The following is an 18,977-nucleotide window of genomic DNA, read 5'->3' on the forward strand; positions in this document are numbered from 1 at the left end:
GGTACCATCTCTTCCCCAGGTAACAGACTCACCCGGTCATCCACATAATGTAAAATAAATCGTGATTCATCAGACCAGGCCATCTTCTTCCACGGCTTCATGGACTAGTTCTGGTGTTCAGGTGCCATTTTAGGCTCTTTTGGAGGTTGACAGAGGGTCAGCATGGGCACTCTGACTGTTTTTTTGGCTATGCAGGGCCATATGCAGAAAGCTGTGATGCACTGTGTGTTCTGACACCTTTCTATGAGATTGCTCCCCACTGCATCAATGAGCCTTGGGCGCCCATAACCCTGTAACCGGTTCACCAGTTTTCTTTGCTTGGAGCACTTTTGGTAGGTACTAACCACTGCATACCAGGAACACCTCACAAGACATTTTGTAGATGCTCTGACCCAGTGGTCTAGCTATCACAATACAAAGAGCGAGAGAGAGAGAGAGAGAGAGAGAGAGAGAGAGAGAGAGAGAGAGAGAGAGAGAGAGAGAGAGAGAGAGAGAGAGACACACACAGTCTAAAATCCTTAAAACACACACACACACACACACAGACCGAGAGAGACCAAGGTCAATTTAATACCAGCCAATTAACTTACCAGTGTGTCCATGTTCTCCTGTATTCTATGGTGGTCACTACAGTGCTCTCTGCATTGTATGGTGGTCACTACAGTGCTCTCTGCATTGTATGGTGGTCACTAGGATGCTCTCTGCATTGTATGGTGGTCACTAGGATGCTCTCTGCATTGTATGGTGGTCACTAGGATGCTCTCTGCATTGTATGGTGGTCACTAGGATGCTCTCTGCATTGTATGGTGGTCACTAGGATGCTCTCTGCATTGTATGGTGGTCACTAGGATGCTCTCTGCATTGTATGGTGGTCACTAGGATGCTCTCTGCATTGTATGGGGGTCACTAGGATGCTCTCTGTATTGTATGGTGGTCACTAGGATGCTCTCTGTATTGTATGGTGGTCACTAGGATGCTCTCAGCATTGCATGGTGTTCAGTAGTGCTAACCCCACCTACTTTTCTGTTGTCCCCACCTTCATGAGGCCACTTTAAGTTCTAAACGCCCCTGGATGTGTTATATTTTATGGCTATGACAATCTAGATGAGGCTGTTCAAGCTGTCACCTCAGGTTTATAAATATAGATGTACAGAGAAGTCAGCTTATGCCAACATATATTTTGGCGCATTTTCAAGAGTAGTAAAAATAAATAAATGCTACTTTAGTGTTCATCTTCACTTGTCAGATAAAGGTTTTGTGTTTTTTCCATTATAATTATATCTCATGAAAAAAAAACATTCTGCTTCACTTCATAACTGACAAGATTGAAGCAATTAATAAATAAGAGAGGAACTGAAACTTGGAACAATGTATAACATTAGTTACATTTTACCACTAAAATTGATAGCAATAGTATGTAGATTTATAGTGGTGCACAAACGAGAGTGTGAACGGTTTCCAGTGCTCAGTGATACATACACTTGTCAGAATGAACAAAACGATCCGTCTGATCTAAGCTATATTTATGAAATCGACAATGCATAAAATGAAACAAGTTATTTGCTGGGATGGAGACTAAAATGTTATCTTGCAGTTAAGCTAAACGGACAGCTAAAAATCTGACAAAGGAGTACTTGATACTACATCTCCTCTAACAGCTTTCTTTTTCTGTAGCTGAAATCACTGCCTAATTTATCTGAGTACCTAAAGGTAAGTCCCACTTCAAGTCTGGGACTGCCAGTTCAGCCATTTAAAACTGCCTACAAGAAATATTCATACTGAATACCATCTTACTAACAATTACAGGTGTGTAGTACACATCTAAACCAATTCCATCGCAGTCATAGTACATGTATATTTCATGTCAGGTTTCCCAAGGCTGCTTTACATTCCAAATCACAGCAGCCACCTTGACTCGTCTACAGTGAAAGAGGTTGTGGGACTTAATAGAGGGGAAAAAAAAGCTCATTAGACAATCTTTTAGAACACACTTTACCTTAAATAAATTAAGTAACACTTTATCATTCCTAGGGCTAAACTATACAAGTGCAGAATATGCTGGACCTATGTAATGCGGTTTCAGGGGAATCAAACACATGTGATTAATTGTGCAAGTATCCTGTTTTTTAAGAGGTTTAACTACATGGGATTTAAAACTAAAAACTAATGTTGTTCAGGCCTCCAAAAAAAAACAATGTTTAATTTAATTTTGTAAATCAGTCCTTTAATGAATGATAAACATGATATAGATACAAGTCTTATCAATGGATTCAGTATTCTGTCCTCTTAATCAAATGTATTTGCCATCTCACTGCAGCTCATTTATTTCACCTAATCATCCACTCTTCTTTACATTTCACTCTTTCATTCACATTTATTCAGTCCATTGTATAGATATGTACCCATTCTTTCTACTGCCAATTTGCCAATTAGAAATGGAAATATTATATTATATTTCATACACACACATATACACACATATATTGACCCCAAGAGATGTAGCACTCAGGGAATTATTACACAAGGCAGATGAACAAGGTGAAGATTAATCCAAACCAAATGCGACATTTACATGACTTTCTTCAGGGATACAATAAGCAGAAATACAAACTTTTCAGTCTGGATGTCACATTCTTAGGGTGTCCAAGGTTTCCCAAATACAGACAGACACAAGGAAAGGCACTAACAGGATTCCAGCAATGTTGATTCAGCAAAACAAATTCTTATTTTAATCATTAATGTTAATGTCAATAAGCTTAACAAACGTGTGCCCTTGTATATCTAAAATAGCAATCACCCTCACCTGTTTCCCAGCACAATAGCAAAAAGGATTATCATCATAATTAATGTCACTGTTTAGGGAGTATACTGAATGGTCAATAACTGTTTTGCATCATAATACTGATTGCTATTATTTGTCTTTATTTATTTTATATGCATACAAATAAATAGAATCGAAATAAGATTCTAAAAGTGCACCTGCTACCCAAATTCTCTTTCAGTTTACATTTGTCACATTTGCAATCTGAAGTAGCCACTAGCTGGTAGTGCAACTGATCAGGGAGGCACAGAGTCTAACGCATCCCCAGTATTCTCCAAGGACCCCCCCGTAAGGGAGTTTGGGCTTCGCTGCAAGAGGGGTGTGCAGGACGCAGTTTTCAGAGACAGTCACCAGTGTAGTGGCAGAAATAGCCAGAAAAAGTCAAACAAATCCGGGTCAGAACCAGTCAGACAGCGAAGTACACAGGGGAGATCCACAGGATAGTCAGGGCGAGCCAGGAGTCCAAACCAAAGTGAGCAATTAGGGTACCAAATCACCATCCAAAAGGGAATTCAAAAGGAACAAGCCGGGTCTAGAGCCAATATGCAGGAGCTGAAAACAGGTACAATACAGGAAATGCTGCAGCTGGTTGGTGAACCAAAACTCTGGCACCCTAGTGGTGCCAGAGGCTTCTTGAAATACTGTAATGTCAGCCCTGCTTGGGTATTAGAAGATTCGGCAGTCACAGCACAGCTGACCACTGATGAAGAGCTTGGCAACAAGACGCGGGTGCTACTGTGAATGCAGTGCATCGGTAGAATAAGGAATAACGTCCCGTTGCTAGTCAACGGGACGTGAGCAGCCCAAGGAGACAGGCAGGCATCCCTAGCAGTAAGGGGAAGTGTAGTAATGGCACCTGACAACATTACTTTCATTGAGTTATAAAGGACAACTAAAGACAGATTGACATTTTCATAACTGTTATGAATCCACCAATATCATTCCATTGCCAGAGATGCAATGACTCAAATGTATCAAGCTTTAATGTTCTGTACTCTGCACCTAATCATCTGCTCTATTCCAGCGTTGCAGAATAGAATAGTTCTGCCTAGCCATTGCACAACATTAAAACATGTCCAAATTAATAAATCTTTAATTCCCCAGTATTTTTTTGCTTGTCCAATTTCAGCTCTGAGTTGAGTAGAAGCATTACATCCCAGAGTGTGTTCTGAGAGGATTGCATCTTACTCATCTCTCTGTATGAAAAGAATCTTAATAGTCTGTAGACTCAATTTGTTACATAGCTGTCTTGCCTCTCTCACACACTGTAATATGATATATTTCACATCAACAAAAGTAAAAAAAGAAAGCATCAAAAGTGTAGATTGTAGCAGTGCATCATAAGAGGGTGTAACTACTGTGGGTGCAGCCGCTACTGGCTAATGTCCACCCCTCACCTCCCAGGCACCACTCTACCCCCCTGCGCATGCTCTCTGAGCATGTGCATTGGGACTGCAAATGCTTATAAGAGGCCCCTCCTATGTTCTTTTGAGCGCAGAGCAGATTGCCCAGGTGCATAGAGCGGAATCGTGGAGCCCCAACAAAAATATTGCTATGGAGCTCTTTTCTACCAAGGCATTTAACTATTTAAATCAAAGGCCATGATAGTGATTCATATCTATGAGTAAGTTATCATGCTTACAGTTCAGACATGTAAGCAAGTTGTAATACAACTTTTAGGGACATTAAGCTGGGAGCAGCAGCAGGACTAAGATGTTAACAGACAACTACAAACTTAAAGAAAAAAAACAAACAAAAGAATATTTCCCCTTTGATAGGAGACTCATGAGACACATTATTCCAGCTCAATAAACACCATTGCAATTCACAAGAAATCCAATTACTACAGATTATTAAAAAAAAAGGAGAAAAGATAAACATGTTTTCTTTTTGGCAAATTGTCACTAATTCACATAGGCACTTCAAGTGGTTACATTTACAGGAAGGTAATATATCAGAGCTCAGTGATTAAAATGAGCTACTATCACAAGTCTAAATCGTATATAGAAAGAGGAGACATGCACTCAGGTGTAACTAGTTTGCCTTGGTAACATTAGCAATGCTTCTCATTTTACAACTATCAGTTTATAGTGTACGCACACCAGCGACCCTGCTCAACACTACTTTATATATACATTGACTTTGTTTATCCCTAAGAAGAGGTTATAAATATTTTCTTTACAGTTGAACAAAATAATACCATGTCTTATGCATTACAATTCTAAGGAAAATATTGTGCATTACAAGTTGGTAATGAGATCTAACTGTGAGAAACAGGAGGAGGATTAAAATATAATTAAACCTAAACAAATGTATTTCCTATGTTGTAATGTCAAACACAATTATGGATACATCTGCATGCTAATCTGCCCATCAGTTACCTACTTTGTTTTAGTGAATGGCTTGCTAGTATGAAAACTTATCAATTGTTTGACAGCTGTTAGACCTGGTTTCACCAACTTACATCTTGAAAACCCCACGTGCATAAGTGCACATAACAGTGTAAATTTTGGGTCCTTCTGGTGGGTCACACTAAACATAAAAAATGTTTTTTTTAAAAAAAATCCCTTTTACTAGACCAAAATTCAGTGCTCTGCGACTTCATATTTTGATCGAGCTCTGAATTCCATTTAGGCAGTCTTTTAAACAAAACGGCTGCCAAAAAATACAATGCAATACTAAGGAAGTCAATGCCACCATTGTATGTTTCCTTATAGAGGATTATCAGATTAACACGAGTACACTTCGTTAACCAAACATATCCATGGAAAAAGGTGCCAAGTCTATTTTTTATTGCAAATGACATTTCAGGACAGGTAACAATGAAACAGAGTAAGTGTAGACTGCACTAAGCTCGCTACTGTTGTAGCAATGTTCAGTGGCTAAAAGTCAATAGTAGACAGCAGCATAACCTGGGCAGCAATGTGGCTAAGAGGTTAGCACTTCTGCCTCAAAGCGCTGGGGTCATGAGTTCAATTCCCGACCATGGAGTTTGTATGTTCTCCCCGTGTTTGCGTGGGTTTCCTCCAGTTGCTCTGGTTTCCTCCCACATTCCAAAGACATACTAGTAGGTTAATTGTAGGTTAATTGGCTGCTATCAAAACTGACCCTAGTCTCTGTGTGTGTGTGTGTGTTAGAGAATTTAGACTGTAAGCAGGGACTGATGTGAATGAGTTCTCTATACAGTGCTGCGGAATTAGTGGTGCTTTATAAATAAATATTGATGATTAAAGATGATAACCTCCTTATAGGTCCATGAAACCTGAACATATTACCTTCATTTTGCCAATTTATAATCCCTGCCTTGAACGGATGCTGCAGACAATGGCAACAGGGTTAATATAACAATTGTGTCATGAGACTGCAATTTCAACATTGAAGACCTCCATTGAAATGTTTTATTTTTACAAAAAAACTCTACCCAACTTGGAGAACATCTGAAGGACATACCCATAGAAGAAAGTGACCATCAATGTCTCCTACATCCTCAGGATACTCTGAGCCCCAAAGCATCATGAGAGATCAAGCGCTTTCAGAGGTGAGCATATTCCATGCCTGGGATACCCACAATTCTACTGGTTGCGGGGGAAGGAAAGATTGTGGATAAAAAAAAACTAACATTTGTATGAAGTTCTTTTTTCGGTCTATCACAATGTGGTTTTAGTGGTATTTCATTTTTAACAAACAATAATGAAATACCATATAGTGGGCAAACCAAGGTGAAAAGCAGGTTAGTCCAGGTTGATGGTGCCAAATCTGAAAGCTCCAGTCCTTCAACATTAGGTCAGAACAGGTGAATCTTAAAAACTGCAGTCAGAAGATAACCACATACATGGTCAATTAGTTTACATTATTGCCTGCCGAAATTGCAACATTTGTGTAAACCATTTGGAAATAGATTTCCATGATGTTGAAAGAACCCCAGAGAGGTGCTGATTTGGAGAAAAGAAACATTCGGTAGCTGTAACAGTAAACAACACTTCTCCACTAGGCTTCCCCTGCTTGCATGCCAGCACACTACTACATAAATGCATTTTGCACAAAGTTTCCCTCCATGAACTCATGTAAAATATCGTACGCATGTGCAGATAAAGAATATATAATTTTTTTGGTTTCATTGTAACATCATTTAACAGAAACTATGCCAGTTGGATGAGAATCTGGGGGCCAGTTAGACAGACATATTGAAAAATATTTTTTATCTCAAATGATGTCAAAATGGCCAATAGGAAGAATCTAAAAAAACAAAAACAAAGAAACTTACTCAGAATTAGGCCACTCCAAGAGATCACTGGTGTCTGCAATAAGATGGTTTCTCTCATACGCAGGATTGGTGAACATAGTTGTAGGTGTAAGTGACTCAGGAGAAAGAGAGTCTGTGCTACCAGTAGAGGTCTCTTCTTTAGGAGAGTTGTTGTTATCAGCTGAAGTAAGGAACAAAATAAATACAAATAAGTGATTTCAAAGTACTGGAAAAAGAACTAATACATTGTAATGAAATACTATAAGATAAGAAGCAAAATAAGACAGAAAATAAAAACATATCAGACCGTTACATTTTTAAAAAGTGGTTAAGGACAATATTACTTTACATTCAGCATTATAAACAGTGTAATGACAAAACAACAATAAATAGGTTGAAGGTATAAGTATATCTTAAAAGTATCACGACCTTTCCAAAAGCACTCCACGTATGGTCTAAAACCAGGGCCGTCTTAACAGCATTATAGGGCCCCAGGCAAAGCAGTGCACTGAGGCCCTACCTACACAACCAATCTCAGGAATAAAAATGAAAATTATCAATAAACACATTTTTGCATCATAGGGTGCAGAACAGAGTCAAAGAAAACCGTAACAAAGCCACTGTTTCGTCAAAGCCTTCAAACTTCATTGTGCTCCGTTTCATTTCCTTCATTATTTACGTTTAGTAGGTAGCAGAGGGATGCGACCGACACAGACTGTTAGAAATATTAGAAGAACCTTATTATAGCTTTACGGTTTCAAAAATTTATGTGTGTTGATTTTGTCTTGCTTATGTATAAATTAGCATGTGTGGGCTTTCTTCAAGGTCAAGATATATATTCGCAACAGCAATATCGCAAGAATAATATACTTAAAAGTTAGCAAGCCGAAGGGGCCCCTATGCTCTTGGGGCCACCAAGCAACTGCCTAGAGTGCTCATACGTTAATATGGCATGGTCTAACACCTATATTCAAGCGTGCAACTGATCGGAGAATTCTAATAACTTAATTTACAGTATATGATTGCCATACACATTATAAAATGAGCTGGGAATCCCTGTCTACTGCTGTCTGCTGATATAATACAATGTCAGATGTTTACTGAGAATTTCATTATTTTTGCCCAATTAACCCTCCATTTTTAGATGTAGCAATGAATGTAGCAATCTCCCAATTTTTTTACACCCAGTTGATAAAATGCTTTGCAAATTGTAGTTATTGATTTTCCTGCAATCTCCTGGATAAAATACAGGATATACAAATACTATTTGTAACAGACATACAAGGCAGCAGGATAACCCAGATGGCCAGCTTCTAGTGAGTTTGAAAAGTTTCACAGCCCTCTTCTCTTGATTCAATCACTACAACAAACTATAGCATGCAGCAGCAGAGCTGTCAAATATCCAATTTGTCCACTGATGTATTGACGAACTTGGGAGAGGACTTGGCCATTTAGCATGAACATTCAACTGCGGATTTGAAAAAGTGGAGAAGTTGCCTATAGCAACCAATCAGATTCTAAATAAATAAATGATAACAATAATCTGATTGGTTGTTATAGGCAACATCTACACTTTTCAAACATGCAGTTTAGTAAATTTACCCCTTAGTGTGGTCAGACAGTTCAGTAGCATTATCAGTAGTCATTTTGTAACAGAATACACCAACATGACCGATAATGATCCATATGAATTTGCATGGATTATTATTGCAGATCAGGGTCATTTCTAGGCCACCTGTTGTGATATCAGGACAATTGGCAGGTATCAACTGTGACATTGTGAAGGTCTCCCTAGTGGCCTGCTATGAATCTATATACGGCCTTTTGACCCGGCTAGCGGATGGGTATGGCGAGTGAGAAGAGAGCTGACCCCCCCCCCCCTCCCCAAATACACGGGTGTGTAACATGAATGAACATGTGTGTTTGGACAGTAGTGTAGTAGTATGGTGCAGTGCAAATAACGTTGTACGCCACACTATCTCAGTTCACAAAATATAAAACGTTATTATAGCCCCTCCTACTCCAGCACATAAGCATAAGGTTACAACAAAATATAGAGATAAATAACACCATACTCCTCTTGCAGTATCTTTACCAGATGTAAAAGCTATAGTATAGCACCAGTTACTATGTCCACCTAAATAATTCCTTTTCACAATAGTTACAATGTATATTTAAAGTTACATACCAGCTACTGCTGGGAGCAGTAGTACCACAGTCACTAATAGGTTTGCAGCCTTGCTCAGCTCGCTATATCTGCAAGTATACTGCAAGGCATCGGACAGCTTCTCTAAAATATCTATTCTAATATCCAGGAAATCACCTTTTGTGAGGTATAATCATCCCCTCAACCAGGGTGTCAGGATTCGAACCCATGGCTTCTGCCTCTGTGGACTGCTGGTCTACTGACTGAGCTATTCTGGCTGCTGGACAGTTCCTTGCCTTTATTTTGTGTTCTAGTTCAGTTCCTGTGATCTCCTGATGTTCCAGCATGCCTTAACTCCACCCCTTGACTTCCTATAAAAGCCTGGCCAGTTCCTGTCTCCAGTGCCTGATTGTGCTCCTTGCCTGTGATCAAGCTCCTGCTCCTGTTGCTCTTCCTGGTTCCCAGCATTAACTACTCGTGTACCGACCTCGGCTTGCCTTCCACTCCGCCTCTTCCTGAACCTTTGGACCTCCTCGCCTCACTGTGTACCGAATCCGGCTACATTTGACATTCTTACCATCTACTTCCTGTTGGCCAGACTTCCTCCCTGCCACTGAGCTCCTATCCTGTCTCCGGACCGTGACACAGGGACTCTTCTACTATGTAATCTTCATCCCCTATTCCAGACACTTTCCCAAATAGCCATGTTGCACTGTGCAGAGATCCCCCTCTCAGTATGGGAGTATCTGCTAGAAGGGGCTCTCCATCCTCTCTCATTGCCTTTTCCCTGTGGTGCCAGTAGCAGTCTTCTGTTGTTGCTATAATAGTTCCCCCTGGAGGTGGGGGATCAAACTTGCTGGTCACTCTTGCTAGGATTTACTTAAACCTTTATTTTGCCATGTTGCTCTCAAGCAATATAAATTTCACATTACTTTTACGTAATAACATTTACATGTTTATCCTTTCTTAGGCAGATGTGCTCTGAAGTACCATCTAAATGTGTGTTTAAAATAGTCAGTTGTTTCAGAAGTTCCAATATTGATCACTAGATGGTGTATGATTAGAGTGCTGCATCATGCTTTTTTCCTTGAAATGTCAAGGCTGACAAAATAAAGGGTTAATGGGACCTTTCCCTTCTTTGCAATATCATTGGCCCTTAAAGCAACTGCCATGCGCCCACTGACATTAATCTGGGGGAGCCCCCTAATGTGGCTCTTACTTCAGGCCTCATGATTCCCCCATAATGGGGTCATACACTAGTGTCCTAGCTGCATCTGGTGTGCACCCCCTTCTTGCCAGGGACAGAGACCACATACCTATCTTCCTGGCTTCAGGGGCACACTCCACACTAAGTGCAGGGAAATCAGAATCTTAATCTACATTAGCCCACTATAGCCTGCACTGATGCTTTCACGACACAGGCTAAGTTCCGCCCATGTAGTGATGTAGCTGTCTACATGACCCGGTCTTGCGAGGTCCGCACCCAGTCCCTTTCTTCATGCCCTCCTGGTGACGGGCATGCAGGATCACCTACGCTGGGGGCATTACAATATTGCAGAATGTGTTGCCAGCATTAATGCTGCAGAGAAGCTGCTTAAAAGGACAACTAAATTCCAAAATTCAATGTGTCAGCTCTGAATCATGAGGAACAAACACATTGTTCAGTGTTAGCCTGACATTCCACTGCACTACTTTGTTACAAAAGTATTACCTTCCCACTCTATTACAGTTATAGCTCATTCCATATCTTTAGTGTCTTCAACTGTCCCTGGGAATTAGGGAGAGTTGGCATGTATGCATGAGATATATATGAACAATAAATAGTGGCTTTACTAGCTCTTTAAGTGCTATTTTTAAATAATATAATTGTAAACAACAATTTGGCAATGATGTTATTGGTGATTAGTGAATAGGATACACAATTACATGTCACAAACTATCAACAGTACTATGGTACAGATAATATAACACATACAAGAAATTATATATACACTTCTTTTATTCAGCATAACAGTAGAGCAAGAATATGGGTATTACTGTTAAAATAGAAAGTTATTCAGCAGGACTGGAGCAAAGTAACATTTCTAAATAATAAGGGCAGCCAAAAACTTCAGAATGAGGTCAGCTAGTAAAAACAATCCATTTTCTGCAACATAGGGAAAAAAGTCTGTTTGTGCCAGGGCTTCATTAATCATAGTGAAAACTTCCAAATGAGCAGAAGTGAAAGTAGAACATTTTAGAAATACAAAAACCAGAAGAGTGCTAATTTACAGGTGTCCAAATACTGGGCAAGCAGAACACGGTCACAAACACACAAGTTATTACAATAAGCAGTGCTTCTTGATGATGTATGTACTGACTGCAACTCTACAAAAGAGTCTGTATATAAACCGTAAGAGATTTTTATACATAAAAGTCTGACCCCTTTCTAGGGCCGGTGCTAGCATGTCTGGCCTCCTGCAAAATATAAATTGGCGCCCTCCTCTTTTATAAACAATTTGTTCATACAATAATGCTTTTCTTCTTTTAATCCAAATCATATTTTAAACTTTCATAAAGAGTAATACAAGTACATTGCACACCGTACATTTATTGTTCTATGAATAATCTAAATGAAGCATATGTATTCTTTGCAATAAAATTTTACATTTTTAGCAAATTAATTTGGTGAAAAGCATAGAATAGAAAAAAAATGTACCCTACATCACACTGTGCCCTCCTCCATTACCCCACTGTTGCACCCCTGAAGCATCTCCCCCTCCCTTCCTCACTGTTTCCACCCTGCAGCCTCCCCCCTCCTCACTGTTTCCACCCTGCAGCATCTCCCCCCCTCCTCACTGTTTCCACCCTGCAGCATCTCCCCCCCTCCTCACTATTTTACCCCTGCAGCATCTCCCCCCCTCCTCACTATTTTACCCCTGCAGCATCTCCCCCCCCCTCCTCACTATTTTACCCCTGCAGCATCTCCCCCCCCTCCTCACTATTTTACCCCTGCAGCATCTCCCCCCCCTCCTCACTATTTTACCCCTGCAGCATCTCCCCCCCCTCCTCACTATTTTACCCCTGCAGCATCTCCCCCCCCCTCCTCAGTTTTACCCCTGCAGCATCTCCCCCCCTCCTCAGTTTTACCCCTGCAGCATCCCCCCACCTACCTTCTCACTGTTTTACCACCGCAGCATCTCCCCCCCCCCCCCTCCTCACTATTTTACCCCTGCAGAATCTCCATCCCTCCTCACTCCCTTCTGATCTTACACCGGTTCCTGGTTCTGCATTATTTGTATTCTGATGTCTGAACTGCATCAAACAAATCTGCTGAGTTCTGGCTATGTTCAGATTGGACTCCTGATATCTGGAGAAAGCATTCAAATCTGTTTCTGTTTCTCTCCTGGCTTCTGTCTACTGGTCTGCATCTACAAGTTATTCACATATAGCTCAACTCAGAATTCCCAGGTGTGGACTGCGGTAACTATCCTTTGCTCTCTAGAGAGGCTTTGAAGCGATTACTGGACCATGTGTTAATTTTCACCAGTCTTGCTTCAGGAGACATTCTGCATTATCATGCCTTGCCAAATATTTCAGTGTTACATTAAGAGGAGCTTTGCAATGATTACTGGACTTTGTGTTGAACACTTGCCATGTTCACTCCACCTCTATTGCCTCCATTTATTACCCTAATGTTTCCTTGCCTCTTGTATTGATTTTTACTGACTCCATTGTTGCTCTTGTCCATTACTTATCTGTATTTTTTCTGTTGATATTTTGTTGATTGTGTGGTACTGCAGATTCTGTGGCACATATAAATAAAGATGCTGATGATACTGCATTGTAAAAAAAAAAATATCCTTTTTAAAGCAACACAATGTACCATAATATCCCTATTAACTAGCGTAGATTTCCAAGACAAAACCCCCACACCAATCATTTGTAAATGTGCTTTCTAAAATGGATTAACCAGAGAGAATACCAACAAAACAGTTCTGCTTGCTGCAAATATAAATTCATTACAGAAGTGTACAGGAATCTTCGCATGATCCAGCCTTAAAATTCACATTAACTGGTGAACGAGGCGATGTGCAGCACAATGCGATCCCTTACTATTAAGTTGTACAAAAGCAGCTTTGGAAGATCAGAACACAAAGAGAATAATAAATATCAAATTGTGCCTCTTTAAACAAACACTGTGCATTATTGAGCTAAACATACATGAATAAACTGGAGTGTTTACACTTAAATAATTCTGTCCACCATGCATGCATTTCTCACTCCTCTACTGAAGATTGACATGTTAGGAGGGAGTAGCTTCTCTAACTAAACATGCAAATAGTGACTGAGCATTTCTGAAAAGGAAGTCTGCTTAGCTATCAGTGTGGATTGGTTAATTTATAGGGGTAGGACCAGTGATGTCACAGTCTCACTTTTATCATCTGTGTGAGAGCCCCTTAGGGCACTGTTCTTAACATGTGGGAGGAGAATCAGACACCTGTCATGGAGTGGGGAGGTAATTCCTTACTTTTAAGCTAGAGCTGCAGCGGAATATCAGGTCAACAATGAATTTCACTGTAATGGTTCAAATCTGAAAATGTCAATGTTGGGGTTTATTGGTCCTTTAATTTGAAGACCAATACAACATTCCCATGGCTAGATTAAGGAAGTATTTAGGTAAAGCTAGTTTTCAAATTAAATCAAATAAATATACAAAATACTTCTATTTAAAGTAAATAAGTAAACTGAATGTCTTACTTTGTCCTTCACTGTGAGGGTATGTGAACATTACAGAGCAAACAATTCCCAGTTACTCTTTCACTGTGCTACAAAGCAATATTGTGCACAATTTCAATATGAAAGTCAAGGTCAAGACCTACATCCTTCTACAGCAAGCTCTCTATATCAGTCAGCCAAGCAAATCAATACATGCTAGCCTGTTTTGATTATTAGAATTTAATATATTTGTGATTTTTTTTCAATTTGAATATTTTCCTGTGTATAGCTATAATAAATAGATACAGTATATTTTTAAACATTTCATTCCTGTAACCTCACAACTTAGGTGGTCAAATATGCTGTAAACTGAATTGTCTGCAAATTCCTGCGTGGGGCCAATTAGAGAGGGATTGAGTCAGATCTGCCTATGTATGTGACCCTTTATATTTCCTGGTGAGATTTAAGGTGCCCACTGCTGGCCTGATTCCTCAAGGCTCATCTTGTTTCTGTGAAACGGGTCCTTGATTATTCGCTTGGTTAAAAAAAGTGTTAACCTGCTGAATATGTCTGCCAGACGGAGGAGCGACCCCATGATCAATGGGAAGTTGTGAGCTTCCTGCTTGTGGCTTCCTATTGGTACACACACACACACACACACACACACCATAGCCTGTGCGGACAGAAATGGCTTTTGCCAGTGCTATACAACATCATCACTGGAGCCCCCTGGAATAATTAGTTCAGCAGGCAGTTTCCAAGTAGAAGGACAGCTCCGTTAAACTTTAACATTTAACTGGGAGTTCTCCTTTACGTCAATTTTTACAGTTCATCTATTTTTATAATCAAAACATTTTGTGTTAGTGGCTACAGTTGCATCTGTTTACGTCCAGAGTGCGCCTCTTTGACAGTATAAAATCTTGGGATATATGGCACTGGCACTGATTGACATTTACTGCAGAATACAGCCATGTACACTCCATATACCAAAAAACCTTTATAACTCAGACAACTGTTACAAAAGAAACTTGTCAAGCTGTTTTTTTCCATATTAGAAAAAAATAGCTGGATGTGTTTGTATCATGCCGTGAAGTCCAGTCCCCAAACACTGTATAGTCATTAATAGATTTAGGTCAGAAAGTACCTTTTAGCAATAGTCTATTTTATTGAAACACTTCCTGCACAGGTCTCTCTTGAGACTTCAAGCGGACAATGATTTACTTTTTCTTAGTTCTTCATTTCTTGCACTTGTAAATACAGTTCCAGAACCAGAAATCTAATACCTGGCTGACATAATTCCATGAGAACAGCTGGGGAAAATATGTTCAATCCAATCATATTTCACACAGAGCTGCCAGGTGGAAAATGCCCATGAAACGGCCTCACTGTCTTGTCAACTGTGTCTACTTTATAGCATGACCCAAGAAACATAACTTTCAAAATAAAGTTTTAACAAATTAGTCTTTAAAGTGTTTTGCCTACTTGAATTGTTATTCTAACTCCCTATTCTATAAGTTAACTTTCCCAAGGACATATAAGTATGGAAAAGCTTTCATTAGCAAGAGCTTATTTATTCTGTGTAATTAGACTTCCTTACACCAGCACTTTTTGGATAATATTGTTTCATACATGTAAATGTAAAATACAAATGCTCTAGATCAAAACAAGGGTAGCTGAGTAAAGAACAGTTGTTGAAGTCCAGTTGCAATAAAGTAATCAAGATGCATGCACACTGGTAAAATTGATTACTGTATAAGCAAAATATAGCATTGCCTCTCAAAAATATGAATAGATAGTTCAGTTCTCCTTTAGCAGCAAATTGCATTTTGGAGTAAGCTAGAGGCAACACCGAGAGCATTTTTTTCAATGGAAACTAAAATTGATTTGTTTATAAGGTCATGTTACTGACCACCATTCCCTGGGAAACGAGGGAAATGACATGTAAACTGACATGTCCTGACATTGATTAAATTGCAATAAATTATGGTGCATATTTTTCTGTATTAAGAATATTTTTGTATTTATTTAGTATTTATTACTAACAATTAAGATGAAGGGGGATATTCATACACTGCGCACAGTGCCGCAATTATGGAATCTCCGCTTCATTTTCAGGCCAAACAATATGTACTGTAAAATGAGAACGTAAAAGAAATGCATTTGATTAAAAGATAATTTCTCCCAACAAGAATTTGCAGGCAGGGCCCAAATTTCTATGCACTTTTGTCAGCCAGCAGAATAAAGTAAAATACAAAGCATTATTTACATATTAGGATAGCTAACTTAAGAGCTAGACAAAACAAGCTGCTCGTGCAATAAAAAAACTCTTTGCACACTTCAAATTCAAAAGCTAAAAAGTCCAAACCAGTTCAGAGCAGAAGCTGTAGTGCAGCAACAAAAGTGGAGCACCACATTGAGAACCAACTGATAATGAAATAAAACACTGACAATTACGTAACACAATAGCAGCTGTAACTTGAAGAATGGTGATGGGAGAATCTACATAATAATCAAATACTGTCAAACAGTCAACAATTTTCCCCAATGTGAATGCATGGCATTATAAGTATGACGAGAAAGCACAAAGGTACACTATATGGCCAAAAATATGTGAACACTCCTTATAATTAGTGTGTTTTTTTCATTTTAGCCAGACCCATTGCTCACAGGTGCATAAAGACAAGCATGCAGCCAGTCAAAGTTCAGTAGCTGAATGGGTCGTACTGAAGATCTCAATGTAACACAGTAATAGGATGCCACCTTTCCAACAGTTCATCAAATCTCTACTCGGCTAGAGTCTAGCAGTGTTTTCACTGGAGATAGGATATCGCCCTATCTATCAAGGACTATCGCCCTAGCTCCAGCAATAGCCTACAAAGACATCGAACATTGCTTGGAGCTCAGTGCAGTCCATTGTAAGGAAGTGAAGCTGTAAGCAGCTACAGCCACACACCCATCATTAGGTCACCTCTCTGCCCAAACATTGTTGCCAGACAAGGAGGACAGATATCAGGTGCTACTATGAGGCCAACTGTGACACTGAATGTCTCGTGCTCTTAGTACAAGATGTGGACTTAGTACAAGTCTATTGCACTCGGAGCTCTGGTCATAGCAGGTTGATATCATCTGTCAAGGTTTTTTTGTTGTCATTAACCATTGGGACACCATCTGGACACCCAAGAAAAGCCAGTCAGCATGGTCACGCTGACCGGTCTGCGGCTATGCGGCCCCATATGCAGCAAGCTGTGATGCACTGTGTGTTCTGACACCTTTCTATCATAGCCAGCATTACATTTTTCATTAATTTTTGCTATAGTAGTTCTTCTGTGGGATTGGAATAGATAAGCTAGCCATCGCTCCGCTCCCCACATCCATCAATGATCCCTAGGCGCCCATGACACTGTCGCTGGTTCACCGGTTGTCCTTCCTTGGACCACTTTTGGTAGGTACTAACCACTGTATACCGAGAACACCCCACAAGACCTGCCTCTTTGGAGATGCTCTGACTAAGACATCTAGCCATCACAATTTGGCCCTTGTCAAAGTGGACCGTTTACTTTCAGTCCAATATATCCCACCCCTTGGCATGTGAATGGCATTGGAGTAAATATTTGGGACTTATCCCCAACTGAATACTTTTCCTGATATAAGGGGATGTTATGAGATTTGTATAATTATTTTAGTGGAATTAGCGCATGCCTTGACACTTAATTTGCACAAACTTTCAAAGTCAATATAGCTCAGTGGTGGGGAACAGGTGGCTTGTGGGTCACCAGCGGCCCACCAAGCCTTCACTTGTGCCCCCAGGCAGCTGCTCTTGATATTAACAGAACAGGGTCAGCTAACTTCAGTGTCATGTGACCTCCTGTGCACAGTGCAGGGAGATCACGCAGAATACCCTGAGAAGGAGGTAGTGCAGTGTGCTCTCCCTCTGTTTCCTCAGCCTTTTACTTTCGCAGCGGAATGCATGCGTGTTCCACCAAGAGGAAGTTCAGCATTTGGAACGCAAAGTTGGTGTGTGTTTTCTCTCTCTCTCGAGGGGCAAAGGAAGCTGCATCGCAGTGTTTTGAGGGACAAAGGAAGCTGCATTGCACTGTTTTGAGGGGCAAAGGAAGGCTGCATGGCAGAGTGTGATGAAGAGAGCCATTACTGTGGCATAATATGAACTGGGGGTATTACTGTGCCATAATATGAATATAATATTAAATAACAGATTTTTGTCAGGTAAGGTATTCTTTAATATTTTTTCTGTAACATTTTAAAACTCTTTCTTATAGCAATCTAGTTTTGTGTATCTCTTTCACTGTTCTTATTTAAGCATTGAGTGCAAGAAATCTATCATGTATTTCCAAACAGAATTCTTTCAGTAAAGTGCTAGCCACACCCCCACATTAGGTTGACCACACCCACTTACTCCCACTTAGATGGGGGCCGCCGGTGCCGTCTAGCCCAGGGCACTAAAATGTCTAGTTACGGCACTGGCTCAAACATGCATACATATTGTGAGTCCCTTGCAAATATACACATGAAAAAAAAAATACTGATATATATTAACCGAAAAGTTCTAACTGTACATCATAAAATATAGACATACTAGTTTTTTTTTTCTTAAGCTCTACAACTTGGCTGGCATAATTCGTTGCAAGGTTGCTATGCATCAAACTGCATAATGGATTATGTAAAGGGAAAATGTATTATATTAGCTTGTAAGAGATTGGAAAATAGTAATATACAGAGAAATATTTCCTCAGTAAAGGATATTGTTTTCCACACTTCAGTGCTACAGGGTTGAGAGAGTATTGCCAGCAAACAATCTAGCTGTGTCCTTGGAATACATGTACAAAAATTGCTCCTCATATAGAACTTGATGTTTGCTCCAATAAAGGTGTAGTCCAAACATTCCAGGGTCATAAATAAAATTCTTAACTTAGACCAACATGAATAGGAACTGCTATTCTACCTTATAACACAAAAGATAAATAAACACAGACAGCTCTATCCTTATGACATTATTATATAAATTATTGTGTTTGTCCTCACAAACCCCATGTTATTATTTATCTAAATAT

The 18,977-nt window shown here is 39.8% G+C and overlaps 1 protein-coding gene across 2 annotated transcripts in view; it reads right to left on the bottom strand.

Moving 5' to 3' along the window:
- ARHGAP10 (Rho GTPase activating protein 10) overlaps positions 1–18,977 on the bottom strand; it is a 169,188-nt gene that overhangs the window by 19,042 nt on the left and 131,169 nt on the right. For both annotated transcript variants that reach the window (XM_075198927.1, XM_075198919.1), the window contains one exon: positions 7,086–7,245. In XM_075198927.1, the coding sequence (XP_075055028.1) occupies positions 7,086–7,245 (160 nt within the window). The remainder of the gene's footprint in view (positions 1–7,085; positions 7,246–18,977) is intronic.

Source organism: Mixophyes fleayi, chromosome 1 (assembly GCF_038048845.1).
Source record: "Mixophyes fleayi isolate aMixFle1 chromosome 1, aMixFle1.hap1, whole genome shotgun sequence".
NCBI lineage: Eukaryota > Metazoa > Chordata > Amphibia > Anura > Limnodynastidae > Mixophyes > Mixophyes fleayi.